This window comes from Labeo rohita, chromosome 19, assembly GCF_022985175.1.
Source record: "Labeo rohita strain BAU-BD-2019 chromosome 19, IGBB_LRoh.1.0, whole genome shotgun sequence".
In the NCBI taxonomy this organism is placed as follows: domain Eukaryota; kingdom Metazoa; phylum Chordata; class Actinopteri; order Cypriniformes; family Cyprinidae; genus Labeo; species Labeo rohita.
The window spans coordinates 10,750,831-10,778,721 of NC_066887.1; the positions used below are offsets into that span (position 1 = coordinate 10,750,831).

The window sequence follows — 27,891 nt, forward strand, 5'->3', positions numbered from 1 at the left end:
GCATTTGCTGCTCAAGAAAGTCATAAATTCTTAGGATTCTTTGATGAATAGAAAGATCCAAAGATCAGCATTTATCTGAAATAAAAAGCTTTTGTAATATTATACAGTATAAAGAAAGAAAAACGAAATTATACACTATACAAAAATTAAGAAATCATAAGGAAATTAAGAAATTATAGAAATTAATATTTTTATTTAGCAAGAATGCTTTAAAAAGTGACGATAAAGACTTTATAACGTTACAAAAGATTTCTATTTCAGATAAATGCTGTTCTAGACCTTCTATTCATCAAAGAAACTTGAAAAAAAGTTCATTTGCAAAAACAGATAACTCTTTTTTTTTTTTTTATTCTGCATTCCAAGTAGTATCAATTAAAACGGCAGTTGTGTGGTTTTGATGAAATAATAACTAAAAAAAATACAGCTAACAATAAAACACAATAAAAACACGATAAAAAAAAAAAAACATGATTTATAAAAATTAATAAAAACTGAGGTTTTTTTTTTTTAGCAGCAAATCAGAATATGTGACCCTGGACCACAAAACCAGTCTTAAGTCGCTGGGGTATATTTGGGTATATTAGCAATAGCCAAAAATACATTGTATGGGTCAAAATTATAGATTTTTTTTTATGCCAAAAATCTTTAGGAAATTAAGTAAAGATCATGTTGCATGAAGACATTTTGTAAATTTCCTACTGTAAATATATCAAAACTTATTTTTTGATTAGTAATATGCATTGCAAAGAACTTAATTTGCAAACTTTAAAGGCTATTTTCTCAATATTTTGAATTTTTTGCACCCTCAGATTCCATATACTGAAACAGTTGTATCTCGGCCAAATATTGTTCTATCTTAACAAACCATACATCGATGGAAAGCTTATTTATTCAGCTTTCAGATGATGTATAAAGCTCGATTTTGAAAAATTGACACTTATGACTGGTTTTGTGGTCCAGGGTCACATATTAGAATGATTTCTGGAGGATCATGTGACTGGAGTAATGATGCTAATCTAGAGAACTTGCATATTTTATTTATGTTGATTTTTATTTTGGACAATGACAAGTTTTATTTGCAGGTTTGCAGGTAACAAATCCAACGAAATCGAATATGATATATATATATATATATATATATATATATATATATTAAAAAAAACAAACAAACAAAAAAAAACATATATATAATGTATATATATATATATATATATATATAAAAAAAAATATATATAATGTATACATATATATAATAAACATATATTATATATACATATATATATATATATATATATAAAAAAAAACAAAACAAAAAAAAAACATATATATTATATATATATATAAAAAGATAGGAGAGAAAAATCTTGCAGTTTCAACACTGTCAGTGTAGGAGCGCCTCCTGGAGGAGACACGCAACAGCTCAATGGGCCGCATCGTTAAGCACTCGATTACTTTTCCTGCTGTTGAGTAGCTGGACAATTGATTGTTCAGAGCTGATGCAACACTATCATTACAAAGCAAAATATTTAAAAACAGCTTAATAATACACATTTAGTTATATATATCTAACATATTTAACTGATTCATCCAAATATTTTTTGTAAACTCGTGTATATAAATTGATAAATCTAACTTTTATTTATTTATATAGCTGAGGGGCTTTTATTATGAAACACGTGATGAAATCTTACAACCGGAAAAGCCTGTTACCGGCACACACGTCTCTTGGCTACCACCGGTGAGATTTATTGTGAATTTTTATGATATATCTAAGCGTTTGTCATCTATTATAACTGACATTTTATTACGATAATATTACATTTTATACCGATTTAATTCCTGCTTTGTAGTGTTTCTATCACTCGATATGAAGGACAGTTCGCAGCCGTTCATTCATAGCACACGTCATTTCAACCAGAGGTTGAGTGACTGATCCTAAAATAACAGTTTTAACATATGGCTACTACCAGAACCGCACGTTTATCTTAATGTTATGACATATAAGCCTGTATTACTTAATTTGTACAGAAGCAGCAGACATTATGGGAGAGCAGCTGAGTCCTGACGAGAAGTTCAAGCTGATCACCAGGAACCTTCAGGTGAGAAACAGCAGAGAAAGATGTTAGGTGTGGCACAACATGTTACTGTTTTGAAAACATTCATTTAAAATATTTACTGTAATTTTTTACATGCACTGTTGATGAGTTATCAATTTCAATAGACTGTTTTTTTCACTTTCGTTTTTCCAGGAGGTTCTTGGTGAGGAGAGGTTGAAGGAGATCCTGAAGGAGAGGGAACTGAAGGTCTACTGGGGAACAGCAACCACCGGCAAACCCCATGTGGCCTACTTTGTCCCTATGTCAAAGATCGCTGACTTCCTGAAGGCGGGCTGCGAGGTTTGTCTGTGGTGTTCTGTATTGGTTCTGAATGACTTGCATGGAAAATCGATCGGGATGTTGGTGTGTATAACCACTGATGTTTCTGTTCTGTAGGTGACCATCCTCTTTGCTGATCTCCATGCCTATCTGGACAACATGAAGGCTCCCTGGGAGCTGCTGGAGCTCAGGGTGCAGTATTATGAGCAGATCATTAAGGCCATGCTGGAGAGCATTGGAGTTCCCCTTGACAAACTCAAATTTGTCAAAGGCACTGACTATCAGCTCAGCAGGTAACCACTTATTTATTTAAAATCTGTATCTATGATTGTCAAACAAGTACACTAGATGATAGTTGTTTATGTTTTTGAGACATGCTTTGTTCTATTGTCAAACATGTTTTTGTTACTGCGAATGTAAAGATTATGTTTGTGGTTGTTGTTTCTTTAAGAAGTAGGCAAATGCTTTGTGCGTCTGATCTATTATAGAGAGTACACTCTGGATGTTTACCGACTGTCATCCATGGTTACTGAACATGATGCCAAGAAAGCAGGTGCTGAGGTGGTCAAACAGGTTGAGCATCCTCTTCTGAGTGGCCTCCTGTATCCTGGACTGCAGGTACGCTGATTATCTTCTGCTAACATTTTCCTCATCTTTGTGGTCTTCTAGAGGGGTCTGTATGTAGTTGATTTCAAAAATAATGTGAACATGTAGTCCATTTTCAAAACCTGATTATTTTTTCCCTATTGGTGCCAACGTCACTATACAACCCATTAAAAAGATGCTTATGTGTTTATGTACAATCCTTTTTTTTTTTTTTTTTTTTTTTTAATTTAATGAATATTTTCATTCAGCAAGGGTGCTTTAAATTCGAAAGTGAAAGTAAAGACATTTACATTATGTGAAAAAGATTTTTTGTAAAAAAAAATAATAAAAATAAGCATAATATTTTCAGCAAAAATATTAAGCAGCATAACTGTTTTCAACATGATAATAATAATTTTTACTTGAGCAACAAATCAGCATATTTTAATGTTTTCTGAAGGTTCATGTTAAAATAGAAAAGTTACTTTAAATTGTAGGAATATCTCACTATATTGCTGTTTTGTTTTTACTGCATTTTAATATATGAAGACAAACAAAACAAAACAAAAAAATCTGATGACTGTAAACTGTGAATGGTAGTGTATGGTTACTGTATGCTTATCAATATACTGCCATTCAAAAGTTTGGGATCAGTAAGACTTGCTCATCAAGGCTGCATTTATTTGATCAAAAATAATAATAAAAAAAAACAGTAGTATTGTGAAATGTTATTACAATATAAAATAATGGTTTGTATTTAATATACTGTAAAATATAATTTATTCCTGCGATGCACAGCTTAATTTTCATTAGCTATTACTTCAGTCTTGTTACATTATCCTTCATAAATCTCTCTAATATGCTGATTTATTATTAGAATTATCTATGTTTGTGCTGCTAAATATTTTTTTGGAACATGTGATACTTTTTTCCAGTTTCTTTAATTAATAGAAAGAAAATAAATCTTTTCTAACAATATGTCTTTTCTATCACTTTTTTTTTTTTTTTTTATCAATTTAACATGTCCTTGCTGAATAAAATTATTATTTTCTTAAAAAGAAAGAATAAAAATTTACTGACCGCAAATTTTTGAACGATAGTGTATATTGTTAAAAAAAATTCTTGTATATTAAAATAGAAAACATAATTTTAGATTACAGTAATATTTATAGTTAGGGCTGCACGATTAATCGCACAATATTGTGAGGCGCGCTTAGTCAATGAAGCCGGTACTTTGATTAGTAGTAAAGCTCCATCACGTGCGTTCAGCTGGAGCGGCAATTAATACACAGAGCCGTAAATCACTGACAAGCTACGCCAAATCGCGCTCATAATCGCAGATGAATCGCATTCAGCTGAACGCACGTGATGGAGCTTTACTACTAATCAAAGTACCGGCTTCACTGACTAAGCGCGCCTCACAATATCGTGCGATTAATCGTCCAGCCCTATTTATAGTATTACATTTTTCTGTATTGTTGATCAAATAAACACAGCCTTGAAAATAAGAAACTTCTTTAAAAAACATTACAAATCTTAAGGATCCCAAACTGAGTACTGCATTCTCTTATTTAAAGCTACATTTCATTAAGCCTGGATAACATCTTGGTGTTCTGTTCTACATTTTAATTTGCTGCTGCTTTCCATTTCTATCAGGCACTGGATGAGGAGTACTTAAAAGTAGATGCTCAGTTCGGGGGGTGTGGACCAAAGGAAGATCTTCACATTAGCAGAGAAGGTGCATTTTTACATATTTCTTATTCCATATGACACTTTTAAACTTAATGTGCACCTATACAGGTGCTAAAGTCAAAAGTTGTTTTCTTATTTTGCATCTTTTGCCAGTAGGAAATAGGAAATACAAGTAGGAAATATAAAAATCAAAAAATATGAACCGAAAGCTTGTATTTCATACTCGTAAATAATTCAGGGATCATACGGGGTTTGGAAAAGTACAGAATTTGACTGGAAGTATTTTCCAGGTCTGAAAAGTATGGAAAAATAAAGTAGAGTATGGAAAAAGTTTGTGTTTCCAGACATTTGCCTTCTTTTAGTTTCTTATTATAAAAAATGAAGAATTTAATGAAAATAAATGATACAAGAAGTAAAATTTCATGGCAGCTGTTTAGTGATTCATTAGTGATTGTCAAATATGCACTTTTTGATTATGCTGATTGATGACTGAACTATATTCCAAATATAAAGCTGGAAAAAAATGCTTGTCTGAAAATCTACTGAGAGTTTGGAAATTTGTGTCTGGAAAAATATGGAGTTTTGAAATAAAATGGGTAGGAACCCTGTAAATAAGTCTTAAAACAAATGTTTTTGATGCATCGGATATGTCTGCCAAGTGTTAAGCCCCGTCTAGGGTGAAGGCGCAGCATGAAAGAGTGCGAGGACACGGAGGAGTTTGAAAAGCAAATGAACAAAAATTTAATGAAAACAATGATTTTTTTTTTTACAATAGAAGTGGGGAAATTGTTACTTAAGGAGCCGACTAGGCCAAAATAACAAACAGAAAACAACTAATATTTTAACCCTCTGAATTCCCTAGTTTGCAAAAGAAAAGACAAGAAAAGAAAATACAATTACTTCCCTAACTCTCTGTACAAAAAACAATCAACAAAAATGGCGTCGGTCTCCCTACTTCCCCAAGAATACTATATACAATTATTTACAATAAGCAAACAAGTCCATACAGGGCAATCCAAAATCAAAGTCAAACAGGCGGTAGTCAGAGTTACAAATAGATGGCGAATGCACTAACAAACAACAATCTCTCACAGTTAAACACTCAGAAGAACACACACAGAATCTCAGTCTTACTAACACATGCTTACAAATAACTAACAGAGCGATGAAAAGCAAACACAGCAAATGAGCACAAAGCTGAAGCAGGAAGTGATGATGAGATCTTTTATAGGCAGCAGGGAGTCTGTGCAAGATGATGTGCAAGACATCATCTTGCACAGAAACACATACACAAAACACTTCCCAAAAACAGAACAGAACTGGACAGAATAATGTATGAATTAAACTTTCTGACATGATATCGTACTGATTTGATGGCTCTGTGCTGATCCCAGTGTATGGGTGTGTTTACGGAGTACATTTCGTTTTTTTTTTAAGAACTGTTTTTTTTTGTCTTATTTTGCAGTACCTGCCCTCTCTTGGCTACACCAAACGTATTCACATGATGAACCCAATGGTGCCTGGACTGACCGGTGGCAAGATGAGCTCCTCTGAGGAGGTAGTGTACCATATACACCTTCATAATTTTCAAGAATGCTGTAAGATAAAGATTTAAGATCACATTCTTTGATTCATCTAATCAAAGAATCCTGTTGATTCTGAGGGATGGGTTAGTGGCGTACGCTGTTGCATTCTTGGTGTCTGGTTGATACACTAAGATTCATCATTCTCAAACTTTCATATCTGCTACAGGAATCTAAGATTGACCTGCTGGATAAGAACCAAGAGGTGAAGAAGAAGTTAAAGAAAGCCTTTTGTGAGCCTGGAAATGTGGAGAATAATGGAGTTCTGTCCTTTGTCAAACATGTGCTTTTCCCTTTGCACTCAGGTGAGCTCAGGCAAAAAAAAAAAAATTAATTAGGAAATGTAAACAACTAGTTCAATGCTTAATGATATGTTCTGTTTTAGAGTTTATAATTAAAAGAGATCCAAAGTGGGGAGGAGACAAAGTCTACACAGACTATGAGGAAGTGGAGAAAGACTTTGCTGCAGAGGTATCTGAAAACTACTTATATTTACTTAATGTACATATGTTTACATAAATTGAGTTGAGCATCATATGTTGACCCCTGCTTTGCTTACCTGCAGGAAATACATCCTGGTGACCTGAAGGCTTCAGTAGAGTTGGCTCTTAACAAACTGTTGGACCCCATCAGGAAGAAGTTTGAGACGCCAGAGTTGAAGAAACTGACAGCATCCGCTTACCCAGAGCCCTCCAAAAACAGTGAGTAAAAATACACAATGTCTTATAAAACTAGTGGTGTCAAAACTAGCATGTTAACGCAGGCGATTAATTTTTTCAGTTTAACATGTTAAAAATATTTAACGCAATTAACGCAGGGGCGGGGGTAAGTTTCCCCATCCCACTCACAACTGCTAAAGAATTGCATTTATTTAGACACAAGCACATAAATTGGGAAACTTTTAAGACTACAACTTCACCTCCACCAGGCGTGAGTCAAGCGAGCGTGGAAACGGTGCCGTTGACGAAGAGCTTCAGTAGAACAACAGTGAACTGTGGTCAGATGAGATGTTGTCAGGCCATATGCCAATAAAACAAATCTTCTTGTCCTGTCAGCCATTATACTGTGCTCGTAGCACACACTCTTCAAGTGCACGCACAAATGTGCCGGAGCACGTTGTATTAGGCTATATTAAAGTGCTATATCACATTCAAACCCAGATGAAACTACGAGTATGCAATGTCGTAGTTATGCCATCAGTTAGGTGAAGATGTTACAAAAAAGGTGATTAAAGCTGCCCTAAAACTGTGCATGTAAGTTATTATTATCTATTTACATTTAAAACAGTGTCAGGTCCACTTCAAGTTCAGCAGCGGCAGCTTTTAAAGTAACAGCAGCAAAAATATCCTAATAACCAGCCGCTGTAATGTCTGTTAATCAAAGAACAAAAATAAAAAGAGGAAATCAATAACTTCTGTAATTTTAAGCTTTAGATTTATTTAATTTAGAATTTAGTGTTTGATAACCTTATTAAATTAGGCTATATTTTCTCGCTGAAAGACACAGATAGATATGACATTCATTATCATGGGTTTAAGTGAAGATTGTTTAGAGTTTGCTTAAATTAAAAGTTATTTTTTAAGCCTAATAAATGTTAAAGTGATAGCTCTCAGTTATACTGTAATGTTGAATGGCTGTAGTCAATGGTTAAATAATAGGAAAAAAATCATAGAGACATCACTTGTTATCAGTGATACTTGCCTTTAGTCATACAAAAAAGATGGCATTAAACAAATATGAAAAATATACATTCTTTGTTATTTCTACATTAATTTGAAGATTAAATGCGAAGTTATTCCAATATAAAAGTCTAATTAAAAACTTTAAAGTCAGGTGGAATTAATCAAGATTTAATTCATTAAAAATGTGTGATTAATTATGTTTTTTTTTGTTTGTTTTTTTTTAAACCGATTGACACCACTACTTAAAACATATTCGACATGGTCACTTATACTTATGAACCCATTTAACAGTGCTGCTTCAAGTTCTAGATTGAGTTTTAGAGAAAGGAAGAATTTTCACATCTGTTTACGGTTTTGTCATTCCTTCACAGAAGGAGGAGTGAAGGGCAACCCTAAACAAAACACAGATGAGGAAGAGGCTATCCCATCCAGACTGGACATCAGAGTGGGCAAAGTCGTCAGTGTAGAAAAGGTAGAGAAATCCAGCAATAATTTTAAGATTTTTCTAGCAAGAGGATGCTAAAATAACCTTGTTTGTTAATCTGTTAGCATCCAGATGCAGACTCACTGTATTTAGAGAAGATTGATGTGGGTGAGGAGCAACCGCGGACTGTAGTGAGTGGCCTGGTGGCATACATCTCCCAGGAGCAGCTTCAGGACCGTCTTGTTGTGTTGTTATGCAACCTAAAGCCCCAGAAGATGAGGGGGATTGAATCCCAAGCCATGCTGCTGTGTGCTTCAATGTTAGTAGGACTGATAAACCCTAATTCAACCATTCAATTCAAGTTCTTCTTATATTAAAAATCATTTTCTCTTGATCTTTCTAAATCTAATGGCCTTTAGTGAGGGAGAGCCCAGGAAAGTGGAGCCTTTGGATCCACCAGAAGGCTCAGCACCAGGAGACCGTGTTTTTGTTGAAGGGTATGAATCGGGGAAACCAGACGATGAATTGAAACCAAAGAAAAAGGTGTTTGAGAAGTTGCAGGTATGTGAGTTTTATATTTTCGTACTTAAACACTCATATTAAGCTATCGCTGAGTCTCATTCTTGGGTGTATGTTTATGTCTGATCTCTTCAGGTGGACCTGAAGATCTCAGACCAGTGCGTTGCACAATGGAAAGATCAAAATCTGATGACAAAACTTGGACAGATCACCTGTAAAACACTAAAGGGTGGAAATATTAGCTAGTTGTCTTCACCATTTTTCTCAAAGCTAGAGTTTCCATGACAGCAAGTACACAGTGTCAGGTATTGCTCATCATAGCCATCCAAAACTGTTACCATACTCTAATGGAGAAGGAAATGGCTTATAATGCCATTATTTCATTATTATTTCAACTGTCCCATTCAGCCATGTCAACCTGTGAAGAATTTAATAGCACGTTTACTGCAGCAGAACACATATGGGTATCGTCTGTGCTTTACATTGCATGTATTGCCGTCCAGGATGTTTTACACATAAAGCATTGCAGTAAATAATGTCACGCTCATTTGTTTAAATAACAGACGAAGAATCTTGCAGGAGATCATCTGTTAATCTCAAACTCAGGTCCTTATGTCTGGAAATGGATCATTGCTTACAATGATCAGTCTCCAGTCTGATAATGTTCAAACTATTAACCATCAGTGGAAACGGTTCAGACATGGACAGAATACATACACAATAAACTGTTATGGAGACATATTTTAGGATTAGTTAGCTTACTTCACAGGTGGAATTTTATGTAATATAACATTCAGAACTCATCTCATGTTAACCAAATTCAATGAAATAAACAACAAACTACAATGATTCATGAACATTTCCTATATGTCTTGATAATAATGTTGGAAATTTTTGTGAAGGGACCTTTACAGTTTGATCTGCTGAAAAGAGATATTTAAATATATGAACCTGACACTAAAAGTTTGGGAGCCTATTTTCAAACGTCACCATATGAACCGTAAAATGTAATGCTTGATTAAAGATTGTTGAAAATTATAATTAAATAAGTGTTGTACACTACCAGTCAAAAGTTTTTGAACAGTAAGATTTTTAATGTAAAAATCTTTTAAAACTTTACTGATTTTAATGTAAAAATTGTAAACAGTAAAATTTGAATATTTTTGCTATTTAAGGCAATAACTTTCTTTTTGAATATATTTAAAAATGTAATTTATTCCTGTGATTTCAAAGCTGAATTTTTAGCATCGTAACTGATCCTTCAGAAATTATTCTAATAATTTTGCTGCTCAAAAAGCATTTATTATTATTATGTTGAAAACAGCTGAGTAGAGTTTTTTCCAGTTTCTTTGAAGAATAGAAAGTTCAAAAGAACAGCTTTTATCTGAAATAGAAATCTTTTGTAACATTATAAATGTATTCATCGTCACTTTTAATCAATTTAAAGAATCCTTGCTAAATAAAAGTATTAATTTCTATAATTAATATAATTATAATTATATAAAATTATATAATAGTTTATGTGATGGCTGATCTTTGGATCTTTCTATTCATCAAATAATTTACTTAACTTTAAAAAATGATTAATAGTAATAATAACAATAATAAATGTTTCTTGAACAGCAAATCAGCATATTAGAATGATTTCTGAAGGACCATGTGATACTGAAGACTGGAGTAATGATACAATTTAGCTTTGATCACATGAATAAATTATATTTTAAAATATATTTGAATAGAAAGCAATATTTTAAATAGTAAAAAGATTTCACAATATTACTCTCTTTCCTGTATTTTGGATCAAATAAATGCAGGTTTGATGAGCAGAAAAGACTTCTTTAAACAACATTAAAAATCTTACTGTTCAAAAACTTTTGACTACTAGTGTAGCTTTAACAAAAAACATGAATAGGTTTTCATGAGGAGGAAATATAGTAGTATGGTGGGTTTATATATTTCAACGATGTTGGAAAGCACTAGGAATTCAAAAACAGTCAAAACAAGGTAAATCTATAAATATCTTTAATGCATATTTATTTTTAAAACAGTGTAGTAATTCTGTTCACTCCTCCCTTGAAGTAAATAGCTACTAAATTATTTGTGTATGTATATTTTTACATCGATTTTAGAGGGACCATCAGTCAATACTCTTACCTGTTTGCTGGTTTGAAAAGAAATGCAGCATTTAGCTTAAAAAGTGCTTTAATCTAATGAAAAGTAAATATGTAAAGGTTTTATGTGTATACGTTTCAGCCATTGTCAGCATAACTGCAAAAAGGTAACAGATAGTTCTGTACATGTATAATTACACATTTGCTAAAAGCAAATTCTGAAAGTTGATTGCAGTAGCACTGAAACTTTCAAAACTGTTAGTAAAATCAACTTCTGTCATTAAAAGCTAGTAATCAATCTATGTGCTTGGACATATTTGGATATGTCAAAAAAATTACAACACAGGTTATGACATGTTTTTGCGCCAAGCAGTGATTACTACCACTAGTGACCACTAGATGTCAGTTTAATCTTGCAGTCATTAGCTTTTAAAAGTCCACAATAAACTAAAAGTGACTTCTCCCAGAGCAGACAAAGTCATTTAGAAAAATACTTGAAAGCTGTAATAAAGCTATATAAAACAGATTGGGAAAAGCTTTTTGCATACATTTGAAGGCCATTTCTCCAGGCTAAGGCTTTTAAGACAGTTGTGGTATCCATGGATCCTTGAACAAGAACTTTCTTGGGCTTTCATCACTTGCTTTGTCCTTTCATCTCTGCCAAACTGTGACTAAACAGTCCAGTCAAAACTCAACTCATGCACTGTGACTCTTCAACATGCAGTCTCTGAACTTCCTGAAAAAGAAATACCATGATCATTCACATTGTTTCGTCATTATTTAATGGACGAACTAAAATAACCCGTGAATGCTTCCTTACTTTGCTTCTGGCTTCCTAATGATTGTGCTCGCTGACCAGCAGGATGCACTTGATCACTTTGCCCATTAACTTCAACCCTTGTTATTTGTTTATGCGTCAAGATCTCAGTCTTATCCGGTGTTGCGTTCTCTATCTTGTTGGGAGGATTTGTTCCATGCACTGGTTTCTTAGCAACAGGTGGCGGCACCTTAATTGGCTTTTTTGTTCCATTTGTAATCATTGTCTTGGCTTGGTCGGAAACCTGCATTATCTCAGCTGCAAGACTTTGCTTGAGGCTTGCTTGGACCTCAGGAGAGCTAGGTGTTTCAATCACAACTTTCTTTGTGCTTTTGGAGAAGATAAAACTGGCTGTAGATGCAGGGGACTTGAGTAGGTCACAGCCAGGGGATGGCACCGGTGAACTAGCACTACCAGTTGAGGATAAGCGTGGATTGAGTACTGCAGTAACTGCACTGGAGGACATCGCAGCGGTCTTCATACGTATGGCCTCTTGAAGGCGCATGGATTGAACTGTGGCTGGAGCAGGAGATGACTTAGCAGGTGAGTTGGACTTTAGGCTCAAGGATTTGCGAATAGGCTTTTGTGGAGTTGCTTGACTAGCAATACTGAGATCCTCATTTGTTGTGGCCTCAGTACTTGGTTTACTATCAGCTTGATCTTCACCTGCATTTACAGATCTTAGCCGCACCATTTGAAGCAAGGAAGGTGTGACAAGGGGAATGTTGGCATCCTCTTTTGGGATAGGTGTGCTTTTGTGGCGACAAAGCAGTTCTTTGCTCCGGTTATCTTTGTTTACGAGGCTCAGTTGCCTTCGGAAGTTACCAGTGGACTGGTCTTCCACTGGAAGAGGAGGTGCAAGGGGAGTGGAATCTCCTTGAGTATCAAGTGATGTTTGCTCTGAATCTTGTGCGGACAAACTTGGTATTTTCTCCCCTTGTACAAGTTCTTCTGGTAAAATAGAGGACGTTTTAGGAGGGGCAACAGTTGTGTTTTCCATGCCACCTTCATCCACAGAGGAGTGTGAGATGTTGTTACAAGGCTTATCTTGTTGCCTCTCCTCCATATCATTTTGTACAGTTCTTGTTGGCAAAACAGTATCTATTTTGGAGTCTTGGTTTGGACTGCTGTCCATATCTGAGGACCTCAATTCTTTGTCTTGCTGTTCACATGACTCTTCATGGCAACTGGCAGATACCTCTGAAAGGGGTTCATGGATAGAGGGAGGTGGTGGAGGGAAGTCAAGTTCATCTTGTTCCTCAAACATCAAGTCAGTAGACTCTTCCATTGGAGGCGGTGGTGGAGGCCAAGAGGACTCCAGGAGAGACACCTGTTCCTCTGTTTCTTGCCTCCGTTTTTCTTTGTCAGATGGTGGTACAGACACTGAGGCAGCTGATGTCTTTTTAGTAGGTGGTGGTGGGGGTTGGTGTTCTGGAGGTGGAGAAGGAGGAGGAGAAATACCATTGACCTCCGGTACTTCTATGCCAAGAGTTTGCAATTGTTTATGACTGGAAATGTCCTTAACAATGTGCTTTCCTTCGTTCTCCTCACTGGTTTTGTCATTCCTTGGGGAGCACGTTGTGCTCACAATTTCAGGATTTGTTTTGACTTCACAGTTTGTTTGTAACAGCATACTTTGATCAACTTTGATAGTTGGTACCTTCGTTGTAGGGAGTATGTGGCTTCCTTTGTCCTCCTGATCTTGTGTATGACTGTTCTGGTTGACCTCTGTACTTTCTAGTTCATTTAGCTCATTGTGTAATGTTGAGCTTCCGTTATGCCTTAAATCTGGAGGGTCTGCTACCATTTGTGTTGACATGGACTCGTTTTGTTCTTTTACAGCTTCTTTGTTCTCCAGTTGGGTCCCTGACTTCATTTCTTCTGTTATCTGTGTCTTCGGGATTGTTTGTTTACTGATTTGTATTGAATTTGTGTTTTGATTTGTACCTATTAATGACTCTTTCTGCTGCTTTTGAAGCTGATGTAACCTGTTGGGGTTCGGACCTGGGCCACATAATAGTTCAAGTGTGTGTTTATTGTGAACCCAGGTTTCAGGGGGTGGGGCAGTTGGGGCTTTTACTTTGGGTGGAGGCGGAATGTTGAAAAGTTCCCTAAGGGCAGTAGTTGGGTGTGTTGGTGTCACCTTGTTTTTCACTGTTGTAACAGGTGGAGAGCACTTTAATGGCTCTGATGGAGTTTTGTTGGTTTGAATGTCATGATGTGCCGTGTCTGATGTGACCGAAGATAGAGATGTCATTGATGAAGAGACCGAAACCACCGGTGAGGTCCGTACACCCGTTCTCTCAGGCTTTGAAGGCTTAACTCTTCTCTTTCCAGGTGAGGATGGACTGACCTCTTTAGGAGAATGTGTAGGTGTCCCACTTTGGCTGGAGTATCCACTCGAAGGAGACAAAGTCCTATCAAATTTGTTTTCACCAGATTCTTCTCCAGTTTTCTGCGGGGATGAGTGACCTAATCCAACACGACTTCCATTAAAGGCTTGATCAGGACTAAGTGGACTGGATTTCACAGATGACTGGAAATCCCTTGATGAGTTGAGCACTGAAGAATGGACAGAACCCTTCTCATTATTGTTGGACTGATGTTCTTTTGGACTGCTAGGATCTCTACCTGTTTGCCCATCGGTTGCTGCCAGTTCCCTTGATCTTCGCTTCCCTTGAAGTTTTTCATGGTGCAGGGAATACGTTCTCTGAGGTGGTGCTGGTGGCAATTTTGTCTTCATTACAGAGAGACTACGAGAGAATGAATGGCTGTTTCTGACATTTTCCCCTGCTTCACCCATCTCCCTGTTATCCAGTCTTTGATTTGTACCATTACTGTTAGAGCTTTTACAACTGCTTGAGCTTGTAACGCTTGCATCCTTTGGGATTAAATCTAAAACTTCTTTGGTGCTCTCAGCAACAAATGTTGGTAGACACTTTGCTTTTGAAGAAACTGTGGAGGAGTTGGAGACAATAGTCTCAGATGATTGTGAAGGGCTCCTGTTGGTGCTAGCAGTAGTTGGATCTTGATTTGTGCCACCTCCAGATCGTGAAGAAGCTGGACTAGCTGATGCTAAACTACTCTTGCTAACTGTACTTGTACTGCGCCGGCTGTGATCATGGTTAATTTCAATGATGTCTATTGCAGCTGGCAGAACTGCATTTGGAATAATCTTAGATAAATAAGTTGCCTGTGGTGAAATAGACATGACGGGACCTTGAGGCTCATGCAGGAAAGAAGAAGTGGTCATCCCCGGGACAGCAAGAGACTTTGGCCTCTGTGTAGGGCATGCTCCTATCCCAAGCTTTCGGTTTAACTCATCTTGGTAGACACAATGGATGTGGTTTATTAGAAATTCCTCATCTCTTGACGTCTGAAGAGCCTCAATGTTTTGCAGGTGTACACGAGCCCCTTTGTGATTTACTGAAGGGAGCTCTCCATCAATTGTTGGAATGACAACTCTGCCAGGGGAATCTGTCATGTCATGTTCTCCATTTGGACGCTGCTGCAGTGTCGTTCCTCTTGCCATATCTTTAAAGAAATAAAACAAAGTAGTCATCCTTCTGTTTTAGGCAGAACAGTTTGTGTAATCTCATATTTTTGTCAAAGTTGCCATTCTAAGGTACATCATGCTCAAAAAAAAAAAAGGCTACTTAATATTTGACAATAACATAGTTTTACATGCCCAGTTCTCGTTGGACTTGCTGTGGTATGCCCATTATAGTTGTTCTTCTGCTTCTCCTCTTGGTCTTATCCAGTCGTTTAACTGGGTTCAAGGGCTTAAACGTGGAACCTAAAAGGGAGTGATATGTCATACAGAGATTGAATACCAAGAAAATAACTTTTTGTTATTCCAAATTAAATCGCAATCATACTCAAAATGATGGCTACACTACCATAACAAACAAGTTTTCTTATTTAATCTTGACTGATATCATTTGATTGATATCACATTTTCTCTGAACCTATCAATGGACAGATCATAACTCTGTATGACTTAGTCTTTGAATGGTGGGTGGCAACAAATGCATTGTTAACAGGAACCCTGGATATTAAGACTTGTATGGCTTAATATAACAAACAACGTCTCTTACTAAAATATGCAATAGAAAACCCATTACAGATTTACGTTGTTTAAAAATTCCACATTGTTTTATACGTATTTTGGATTATGGAAGGCGCCATTATGATGTGCAATGGTTGCATTTGGTGAGCCACTGGCGCTGCGTGTTCAAGAAACTTTGAATGCACAACTCAGAAAGTAAATATACTGATATGATGACCACAGCTACTGAAAGATCTTACAGGTGGCGATGAATATAAGTGTAGGCTTAAACCAAATGCTGTACTATCAATTTTCCCCACAAGGAGTCTAAACGCCCCCAGATATTGAGTGAAATCTGTGCTGAGAAACTTCATTGGCTGTGGCGTCATGACAAGCGTCGACATGTTTACGTCCTGCCAGGATGGCATCTAGCGTTTCTTGTCTCTGCTGTTTGTAAGCTCTTTCAATAGCTGTGGTCTACTAAAAGCCTCAAAGGGATCAGGGCAAAAGTGGAGAAAACAATGACGTGGGTCTTTAGGAAGTTTAATCCGTCCACAGACATGTTCCCACTCTGTTCTCCCCTTCATTTGCTAGGAAAGCAGTAAAGACTTAAATCGCTTCTCTTGGTACCCTTCGACTGAAAATTAAATCCAAAAGCCTCACAATGTGGCATCATATCAGTATTTTATTTATGTTGAAAATAGCAACAGGTAGTGCCATTAACTCACCAAGTGCAATCATTTCACATCATTGAAATAATGGTGCCCCCATAGACCAAAATATGTATAAAACAATGTGGATTTTTAAATAACGTAAATCTTTCATGGGTTTTTTTTTACTACGTATTTCAGTATGAGACGTTGCTTATGTTATATTAAGCCATACAAGTCTTAATACCTGGGGTTCCCTTTAAACCTGAAACACTTTAGAGGGAAAAAACAAGAGGTAGTCTGTACCGCACTACACATGGTTTATTTCTAGACCTTTTTATGAAGTCAGCATTGTATACCTTGACGTGTTAGCACTGGACGTGAGGAGACTGCTGAGACGGTCGACACTGAAATGAAAGAGTGTCCAGCAGTGCTATCAGTCTCGAGTGATTCATCCCTTCCTTTTGAGCTTGTGTCTTCCTCTGGCTGTGGAGAAATGGAGGTCATCAGTAAAAAGCAATTCATTGAAGGTTTAATTCATGCATGTATGTTTTCATTTTAAACACCTTAAAGATTAGTTCACTCTTGAATTAAAATTTCCTGATAATTTACTCACTCCCACATCATCGAAGATGTTCAAATCTTTCTTTCATCAGTCGAACAGAATTTAAGGTTTTTGAAGATGACATTTCAGGATTTTTCTCTATATAGTGGACTTCAATGGGGATCAATGGTTGGTTGAAGATCCAAATTGCAGTTTCATTGCAGCTTTAAAGTGTTCTACACAATCCCAGCTGAGAAATAAGGGTCTTATGTACCAAAACGATCAGTCATTTTCTAAAACAAAAAAACAAAAACTAATTTATATACTTTTAACCACAAATGCTTGTCTTTTACTAGCTGAGTAATGTGCGTCTCTAACATCTGAAACTGCAATTTGGACCTTCAACCCGCTGATTCCCATTGAAGTCCACTATATGGAGAAAAATCCTGTAATGTTTTCCTCAAAAAACCTTCATTTCTTTTCGAAGAAAGAAAGACATGAACATCATGGATGACATAGGGATGAGTAAATTATCAGGAAATTTTAATTATGGAGTGAACTAATCCTTTTAAGTGATATGTCTTCTCCATGAATAGGATGCAAAGTAGGGCCTGCATCAATTTGCCAAAAAAGTGTTGATGATAATTCCCTTAAATTACAATTAAAGCTTATCCTCAGGGGTTTGTTGGAGACAGACCCTAAAATTGAACTAATTAAAGTTAGATGACTCTGTTTTAATGACTTTAACTATTCGATACAGTCAAATGTTCAAGACCAGACCTAGGTTATGGGACAGGGCAAAAGCGTCATGGGTTTGAAAACATTTGATTTGTTTAAATTGAACAACTTTTTTTGCTAGCCTGATTTTATGTTAGATTAAACTATTGTCATACTGAAGAAAAAAAAAAGCAGAATGGGATCCTAAAGCACACCATAATCTTCGGAGGCTTACCACAGTCTGATCATCCTGAAAGTCCACTCCATTTTTGTTCTCTGCATGGAAGAAAGACTGAGTGAGGTGCATCAGAAAATACAATTGTATGTTAGAAGGCCAGACTGTGAGTAGTGCATTAAGGCTGACATAGATAGTATGTTTTGTGCAACAAAAGATGGACAGATGGGTGTAAGGCTCACCCTCCTGTTGTAGTATCTTCAGTCCTTCCTGGGCCTCAGTGTGCAGGTCTTCCAGGTACTGTGGTCTGCTTCCCTCTATGAACACATTCTCCTGGTAGTGCTGGGAGGCTGTGTAGTGTACAGTCAGCTTGCTTGGCTCGTTTTGCTTTTGGCCTGCTAAAAATAGAGGAAAGGTATTGTTACTCACATAAAAAAATGGATGCAGTCAAAATGCATCAAATCAAAATAGTGATGCATTAGCAAAACAGTTTGAAAAAATTACCCCATTCAATTTTTTTTTTTTCTTAAATATGACTGATCTGAGATTTCCACACACCCATTTTGTGAATGAGGTGCAATAAAATCTTGGAAATCAGGCTGTCGAGTGCTCTAACTATGCCTGTTCTTTCTCTATCCAGTAGTAACACCTGCTAAAGATGGCAGCTAATTCTAGTCAGATTTTGACGGACGTTAGAGGCACATGTTGATTGTAGATTTCCAACATAGTAATGGAGTTCACACTCAAGCTGTGACCAGGTAATCTCTTCTGATCTTTAATTCCTTGAAATACCAGATTACCCTTTGCTTGCCTCTATTTAACATATGGCAGCACAAGGACCATGTGGAAGTTGACTTTCTGTCTTTAAACCTTTTAATCAATTTCATTCTGAAATGACCTGAAATATCCCAGTCAAGTACTTGTGCAGTTGAAGTCAAAAGTTTACATACACCTTGCAGAATCTGCAAAATGTTAATTATTTTACGAAAATAAGAGGGATCATACAAAATGCATGTTATTTGTTTATTTAGTACTGACCTGAATGCTATATTTCACACAATACATTTACATATCGTCCAAAAGAGAAAATAATAGTTGAGGTCCTTTCCAACTATGACTGTATGATTTTGAGATCCATCTTCTCACATTGAGGACAACTGATGGACTCATATGCAACTATTACAGAAAGTTCAAACACTCACTGATGCTCCAGAAGGAAACAAAATGCATTAAGAGCCGGGGGTGAAAACTTTTGAACAGAATGAAGATTACATTTGATGTACATTTTTCTTATTTTGCCTAAATACCTTTTTTTCATATAGTACTGCCCTTCAGAAGCCACAGAAGATACACATGTTTCCCAGAAGATGCAATGAATGAAATTTACTCTGATCTTTAAATTCAAAAAGTTTTCACCCCCGGCTCTTAATGCATCGTGTTTTCTTTCTGGAACATCAGTGAGCGTTTGACCCTGCTGTAATAGTTGCATATGAGTCCCTCAGTTGTCCTTAGTATGAAAAGATGAACCTCAAAATCACACAGTCATAGTTGGAAAGGGTTCAAATACACAAAAAAGCTGAAAAACCAAATAATTTGTGGGACCTGAAGGCTCTTTCTGAAGACCAGCAGACAGTTTAACTATTCTGGACAAACAAGGGACTCATGAACAACTATCATTAAACAAAAACACAGTTGTGGATCATTCAGGTAACAACACAGTATTGAGTGTATGTAAACTTTTGAACAGGGTCATTTTAATAAATGTAACAATTTTTTTTTATCTTGTGGAATATATGTCTTTTATGTGAAATATCTTATTCAGGTCAGTACTAAAAAATAACATGCATTTTGTATGATCCCTCTTATTCTGGTAAAATAATTAACATTTTGCAGATTCTGCAAGGTGTATGTAAACTTTTGACTTCAACTATATATAACCCAAGACCAAGCTTGACTGCAGTATGAAGAACTGAGAAAAATCTTCCAAACAAGGGCAATGCACCTAAATTCTCAGCAATCATCATAATCTGGATTGACCCAAGAGAATATTAAACAATTTGCTAGAAGATCTGGCAAATTTATTCATAAAAAATGCAAAGCATTGCGAACATCAAAGCACTGTGAGTTACCTTAGTGGCCTTCATGTCTGCCTTGCACTGAGACTCACTGTTAACTTTACAATAGCAAGAAATGGGACACTTGAGGGTGGCCTATCATTAGACGTGGCACTCTCAAAGGAACATTGAGAACCCTCATACTCGTACCCCTATCATCTTCCTTACGTATCTCCGGAGTACCTTAAACTATGGGCATGAGATAACAAGAGTTTTGATGCTTCCGAAAGGCATTGCAAAATGGAGTTAATGAGAGTGTTTTAAGACAGGGACTTTCCCTTCAAAGACATCTTCTCCTCAGCCTCTTAGCCATTTATGCAGATTTCTAACTGTTCACTCGGTTTCAACTTTTAAGCTTCTTGTATAGTACACCCCGTGGGGGGTGTCAGGTGTCCTGGCACTGACTACAAGCATTGTGGTACAACAGAAAGTGAAAATACAAACTGTAGGCAAATGCACTGTACGGGTCCATTTCGCAAATTACTCCTTTTTTAAGTTAAACAAATTAAATACACAGAACTAATGTTTCATTAAAACAAATATTCAACAATTCCACAACAGACTTCAATTTCAAGGGGATTTTCAGTCAACACATTTAATGGGGTTTGATTTTAAAAATAAGACAAGTTTAAAAAGCAATATTCACGCTGGAGAGACAATATATAAACACTACCTTGAGAACCTGGAGAAATATTTATATTCTTAAATAACTTCTTGAATCTACTCACCCTTCTTCTTGAAGATCGACAACAGAGATCGAATGTTTTTACTTATGAAGACCACCATGACTATCTTGAGAGATTAAGCGGAGATCATTGTAGTTTGAAAGTGTCTTTTACTTGAATGATAAGAGCAGCATCATGACTAACTGTCCACTTCTGCGGCTGCAGACTAACTGATGTCAACTAGCTGTCTCCTGTGAAGGATAATCAGGTTGGACACAATGAGATCTACTGTGTGCCACCAATCCTCCAGCTGCCCTGATCTTTCCCACCCCTCTTCATCTCTCCTCCCCCTTGCCCCGGCTTTTGTCAGCATCTTACTGAGTGGTGTCCCCCAACATGTTGGCTGTTTTCCCCCATTGTGTCGTACACCAACTGAACTTGGGATTCGCCTTGACAGGGGAGCTTGGCTAATCTGCCATCCCTAAAATCTGCCTGGAAACAAGCCATACTCAGATTAGGGCATCTGCTCCATGATTTGACCCATAGTAAACATTATGAATAGTAAAAAGGAATATAGACTTCAGTCAATATAGGCTAGAATCAAATACTTCATCTAAAGTGTTGACTAGTACTGGTGCGTTACATGAGTTATTGCATAAAGCTGATGGGCAGTGTGATTCACCTTGCAAAGTCCTTGTGTTTTAACAGGTATTATGTTGATTATTTGAACTTTGTTTATCTGAAACTGAACATTTTGACTGTTACAAGTCTGCAGTTTTCTCACAGAACTGGGCTACTTTAAAGGAGAAGTCCACTTCCAGAACAACAATTTAGAAATAACTTACTCACCCCCTTTCATGTCTTTCTTTCTTCAGTCGTAAATAAATAGTTTTTTGAGGAAAAATTTCAGCATTTTCCCCATATAATGGACTGAATGGTGCCCCGATTTTGAACTTCCAAAATGCAGTTTAAATGCAGCTTCAAACAATCCCAAATGCGGTTGTTAACGATCCCAGGAGAGGAAGAAGGTTCTTATCTAGCGAAACAATCTGTTATTTTAATAAAAATAATACAATTTATATACTTTTTAATGCCAAACGCTCGTCTTGTCTTACTCTGCCTGGACTGTTTTTGTTCCGGTTCATGACAGTTAGGTCAGAATACACAGAGTTCAAGGACTGCAAGGTAAGACGAACGTTTGAGAATAAAAAGTATTTGAACTGTATTTTTTTAATGTAAATAACCATTTGTTTCGCTAGATAAGACCCTTCTTCCTCGGTTAGGATAGTTTACAACCGCATTTGGGATCGTTTGAAGCTGCATGTAAACTGCTTTTTGGAAGGTCAAAATCGGGGTACCATATCAGGGGAAAAATGCTGAAATGTTTCCCTCAAAAAACATAATTTCTTTACGCCTGATGAAAGAAAGACATGAACATTGTGGATGACAAGGGGGTGAGTACATTATTTGTAAATTGTTGTTCTGGAAGTGGACTTCTCATTTAACACTCTTGCTGCAGGTTGTTTTTCATGTCCGTGGGTTGAAGCGACCCCAGTAACGTTATTTTTATCCCATGGAATGTGAACTGTACCAGGGAACCCGGCCATAAAAACTAGTATTTTATCCCCTGGAATGCGATTTTTAATGGGGGACCCCCCTCAAAACGCGATTGGGCTAGTTTTGAGTTGCATTTGGGCGGGTTTTGCTGTGAAAACCTGGCAACCCTGCTGTTAAGCCTGATTCAGACTACACAGTTTTAGTCCAATTTGCTTGACGTAGGGTGTCGTGAGGATTCGTACACAACAATGGGCGTCAAGAGATTTAATCTCATGTAATGTGCCATAGTGGACGACAACCAATGGCACGTCAGCAATGCTTCGCAAAGTCACCACAGAAAGACTAGCATGTTTACATTTTTTTGGCCAATAGGAGCACAGTAGCTTCTTCGTACATGCTTTCAGACATGCCAAAAAATTGTGTAGTCTGAACTTTTTGCTTTAAAGGATTAGTTCACTTCCAGAATAAAAATTTCCCAATTTATTGACCCCCATGTCATCCAAGATGTCTTTCTTTCTTCAATCGAAAAGAAATTAAGGTTTTTTAAGGAAAACATTCCAGGATTTTTCTCCATATAGTGGATTTCAATGGCGGCCAAAGGGTTTCTTTGCATGTTCGCTTTGTAATCACTTCGCCTCGGTTCAGGACTTGCGACTGCATTGTTTTTATTATTTTTTTTAGAAAATGGCCATTTGTTTTGCTGGATAATTCCTTATTCCTCAGCTGGGATCATGTAGAGCTCTTTGAAGCTGCAATTTGGATCTTCAACCCAGTGATCCCTATTGAAGTCCACTATATGGAGAAAAATCCTGGAATGTTTTCCTCAAAAACATTAATTTCTTTTCAACTGAAGAAAGAAAGGCATGAACGTTTTGGATGACGTATGGGTGAGTAAATTATCAGGAAATTTTTATTATGAAATTAAACTAATCCTTTAATTGATTATTTCAGGTTTAGAGTAACATAACTACTACTTGGTATGTTTCATATACCTCTGCAGGGAGTGCACTAGTGCATTACCATTAAACCATTTATCAGACGTCCCATGTCTACACTCGCTTCTCAGTCACTGTTTTTGGCACTGAACAAAGACTCAAGTGGAGTTGGCTGACAATTATGGGCGTCACTTCAAACCGAGATAGAAAGGTCACGATTTCGGCTGGCAAACTTCCCATTCTAAGCTTTGAATAGAGAGATTCACCACATCTAAATGCATGAATCATATCTCACCTCTTTGATATGTTGTTTAGAGGTGTGCTATTATGTTTCTAAGCAGCTGATTATTTTTTAATCCCAGACTTTCTCATCTCTTTTTCTTTTTTCAGTCATTCAGATTGCACCCAACTGTCGTCCAACTCCAGAAATCCCATTAATATTTATCAGGGGAGCCAAAAGACACCATCTGGCACATGGTGTGAGAAGATGAGAGTTGATGCATGCCTTTAAACCACCACCAGACCCTTGAGTTTTTTCACACTGAAGCTATTGATGCACATAGGCCAAATTACAAAAGCATAACCTGAACACTCGGTTCACATAAGCAAATGGGTTTACATTAGCACAATCAATTTTTGGTATTATTATTCTTTGTGTGTGTGTGTGTGTGTGTATATATATATATATATATATATATATATATATATATATATATATATATATGTATGTATGTATATTTGTTTAGCTTTCATTTATTATTTCAGTTTTAGTTTTAATAATTGTAGTACTTCATCTTAAAATTATTTTTATACATTTTTAAATTATTATTATTTTTAATTGTTTTTCATCTAATATTTTATTTTACAAAATTTATATTTTATAGTAATTAATATTTATATTTTAATTTACCTTTTTTTAATACTGTAAAAATAATATTCTATAAAGTCCACCAGGTGGTAGTACAGGAAATCCCTGCTGTCTGTATTGCAGTGTCTTATAGATCTGTTTAATGAACATCTCTCCTAAAGTTTCCTAAATATGCCCAGATCCACTTAGTGCACAACAGTAGAACTGACAGAGATGAGAGCTAAAACTGGGAACATAAAATTCCCATATATATCACAACTTTTAAAAAGTTTTTCTGACTGCAGATAGTGGAACATTTTTAGTTCAGAAGTTGTTGTTCTGCATTTCCCATAAAGCAAGTCACCTTGTTCCCACAACCCAAAACTATTCTGAATATTCTCTCAGATCACTGTCCTCATTTAAACCAAATGTTGTTGTGTCTGTCAGAGTATGTATGTGTATATACTGTATAATGTATAACCTATAGGTGTGAAAACAATGAAAATTTTGAACTACAATATGCTTTAAATATTTCTATCCACCACCCACAGAGACTACGTGCTTATACTGTAGTTACTTATAAACGTGGGATCATTTTGTCCCGAGGCTGTCAAAGAGGGCGTACTCTTTAACATTTGGCTTAATCTGGGATAAACACCAATAGGAGGTTAATGTACCTTGCAGCTGATTTAGCTTTTATTTTCCACATTTTTCCATGACTGCTTTTTGCGTTTGATCACAGGTAAGCTTCAACCAAACAATGCACGTTAGCCATGTGAAATCTTCCATAAAAGTTGTGTAAATGTCTAGAAATTAGCATTCTTTGTTACAGCTTTACACCCACAGAAATAGTTAGATTTTTACCAACAATTGCATAAATTGTTGAATTATATTTATTTAATTATATGTAACCACTTCTATAGTTGGTTGTTTAAGCGTGACTAACAGACTCCTGCCCCAGATATCAGGCCCAAATCTCCCGTTCTGACAATGGGCTGCTTTCATAAAATTGCCTCTGTGTTGTTTTCAAGGAATCTGACCAAACGACTGGAGGAGATGATACTGACGTTAGGGCGTCTTCTCAGTGTCTCAGGAGATGATGAGGCGTTTTTCCTCGGCTCTGCTTTCCCCTCCCCTCCTGATCATCTGGTTAATTTTAGAGGGCCCTGCAGTGCACCACCTCAAGTCATTAGCGTCAGGAAGCCAAAGACAAGTTTATTTTCTTGGCTGTGATGGAGTTCCGCATCTATCAGTGTTTACAAGTCCCTTGAAGCATCTATAAATCTTACGTACAAAAAACAACACTGTGCAAAGTAATCCTCTCCCCCCTGCCTGAAACCTTCATCAATACTTACTAATAATAGCATGAGGGGTTGAGGAGCATGCAGGGTTTATTCTACAGGCCTTATTATGTTTTAGGATGGCTCTCATACTACCAAACACTCAGCCTTCCATACTAAATTTACAATAGCCACAGAAATGTTAATCGACACTTAAAGCATGCTTAGAATGTCACTCCAATTGATTCCAAAATAGCAAATCAATTGCCTTTTGTTTTAAAGAAATGCCGCAAGAATGCCTTTCAAACAAAGCTTGTAATATAAAGATTGGTATTTAAAAAAAAAAAAAAAATGCCTCAAAATCCCCACCCAAGACTGTTGTGTACACACTGATGCATGGGCTATTTGCGTGTGTAGTGTAGTTGCCAATTAATATGTTTATATATTCCTAATATGATATGGAATATTTGATTTCAGGAAATCTGTTTAGTGTATATCGCTCTCATCGCAAACAACATCAGTCTAATTTTCATGTGGCAGATGTCTACAAAAGAAACATGGAGCCCCTCCTCCAGTGACAAGGTCGTATGTTGAATGTTAAATGTTATTACCAATAAAAGTGTTACTGTGAAATATACACTGATTCTGTATGTTGCATCCCATCTGCTTAATGTTCTACTATCGTAATAACAGAGGTCATGCAAGGTTGCTTGGTGCTAACAAGCAGCTGCATGTCACTAATATAAGAAAAACAGTAGCTCTTCTGTTATGGCTTTCCTGACTTTATAAGTTGTAGGCTTCTAAGGGTATTTTTAGTATATATTGCAGTGAGGTGTAGGGATCTACAGTTGAGGTAAAAAGTTTTCATACACCTTACAGAATCTGCATAATGCTAATTATTTTACCAAAATAAGAGGGATCACACAAAATGCATATTATTTGTTTTATTTAGTACTGACCTGAATAAGATCTTTCACATTAAAGACATGAAGTCCACAAGAAAAAACAATAGTTGAATTTATAAAAATGACCCTGTTCAAAAGTTCACATACATTTGTTTCATAATACTGTGTTGTTACCTGAATGATCCACAGCTGTGTTTTTTTTTTTTTTGTTTAGTGATAGTTGTTCATGAGTCCCTTGTTTGTGCTGAACAGTTGCTGTTCTTCAGAAAAAAAAAAAAAATCCTTCAGGTCCCACAAATTCTTTGTTTTTGTTTTTTTTTTTAGTATTTTTGTGTATTTAAACCCTTTTCAATAATGACTATGATTTTGAGATCCATCTTTTCACACTGAGGACAACTGAGGGACTTTTTTTTATATGCAACTATTACAGAAGGTTCAAACGCTCACTGATGCTTTAGAATTAAACACAATGCATTAAGAGCCAGAGGGTGAAAACTTTTTGAATTTGAAGATCAGGGTAAATTTGACTTATTTTGTATTCTGGGAAACATGTAAGTATCTTCTAGGGCAGTACTAAATGAAAAATTATGATATTTAGGCAAAATAAGAAAACTCTATACATCTTCATTCTGTTCAAAAGTTTTCAACCCCAGCTCTTAATGCACCATGTTTCCTTCTGGAGCGTCAGTGAGCATTTGAACCTTCTGTAATAGTTGCATATGAGTCCCTCAGTTGTCCTTAGTGTGAAAAAATGGATCTCAAATCATACAGTCACTGTTGGAAAGGTTCAAATGCACAAAAATGCTAAAAAACCAAAGAATTTGTGGGACCTGAAGGATTTTTCTGAAGAACAGCAGGCAGTTTTAACTGTTCAGGACAAACAAGAGACTCATGAACAACTATCACTAACAAAAAAAAACAGCTGTGGATCATTCAGGTAACAACATAGTATTAAGAATCAGGTGTATGTAAACTGTTGAACGGGGTCATTTTTATAAAATATTTATAAAATTTCAACTATTATTTTCTCTTGTGGACTATATGTAAACGTATTTTATGTTAAATATCTTATTCAGGTCAGTACTATATAATTTTAGTAAAATAATTTACATTTTGCAGATTCTGCAATGTGTATGTGAACTTTTGACCTCAACTGTATAGCAGCATCTGTATAGTGAATGCAAGCTTGAGGTTTCATCAAGTCTTCTAGAATATTAATAACAACTGAGGCTCACTTGAAAAATGTGCATCTACCTAAACTTTTGTAAAGCTCAAAATCCATACCTGTCTATACACAAATGGAAGTAACACACATTTGCATTACGTAACTAGATCCACATTGCTTTTCTGACGTAGTAAACTTGCTTGGAAGCTCACCTGGTACAGAACTTAACTTGCGTTATAGATTGGTCAGGTATAAGTCTTGTGAAACACAAGTCTAACCCTAAGTCTAAAATGGCACAGTTGCTTCAGCAATACTCCTTTTGTTAGTACTATGAGTTAGATATAGTGTAGTGTTGGTGGTACTTTATTTTCAAACATGATAAAGCTTCACAGGAGACCTATTGTTCCCCCTTACAAGATGTAATATAAGTCTCAGGTGTCCCCAGAATGTGTCTGTGAAGTTTCAGCTTAAAATACCCTACAGATCATTTATTATATAGTT

The 27,891-nt window shown here is 36.2% G+C and overlaps 2 protein-coding genes across 7 annotated transcripts in view; one reads left to right on the forward strand and one right to left on the reverse strand.

The window, feature by feature from the left end:
• The first annotated feature begins 1,659 nt into the window (after positions 1–1,659).
• Positions 1,660–9,717, forward strand: yars1 (tyrosyl-tRNA synthetase 1). Its single transcript, XM_051136801.1, is given in 15 exon segments — positions 1,660–1,738; positions 2,029–2,099; positions 2,250–2,396; positions 2,493–2,668; positions 2,864–2,993; positions 4,617–4,655; positions 4,657–4,698; positions 6,118–6,210; positions 6,405–6,540; positions 6,621–6,706; positions 6,801–6,936; positions 8,289–8,389; positions 8,467–8,660; positions 8,761–8,902; positions 8,996–9,717. Coding segments are annotated over 14 exon segments (1,590 nt in total). The 5' UTR covers positions 1,660–1,738; positions 2,029–2,042; the 3' UTR covers positions 9,107–9,717.
• A 1,148-nt stretch (positions 9,718–10,865) lies between these two features.
• The window catches only part of kiaa1522 (KIAA1522 ortholog), a 60,771-nt gene continuing 43,745 nt past the window's right edge, over positions 10,866–27,891 (reverse strand). For 4 of the 6 annotated variants that reach the window (XM_051136796.1, XM_051136795.1, XM_051136797.1 and 1 more), the window contains 6 exons: positions 18,165–18,320; positions 17,983–18,023; positions 16,846–16,972; positions 15,477–15,584; positions 11,792–15,322; positions 10,866–11,707 (listed from right to left, as the gene is read on the reverse strand). In XM_051136796.1, the coding sequence (XP_050992753.1) occupies positions 11,685–11,707; positions 11,792–15,322; positions 15,477–15,584; positions 16,846–16,972; positions 17,983–18,023; positions 18,165–18,320 (3,986 nt within the window). In that variant the 3' untranslated portion in view covers positions 10,866–11,684. The remainder of the gene's footprint in view (positions 11,708–11,791; positions 15,323–15,476; positions 15,585–16,845; positions 16,973–17,982; positions 18,024–18,164; positions 18,321–27,891) is intronic. The other 2 variants (XM_051136798.1, XM_051136800.1) reach the window with 1 other exon arrangement.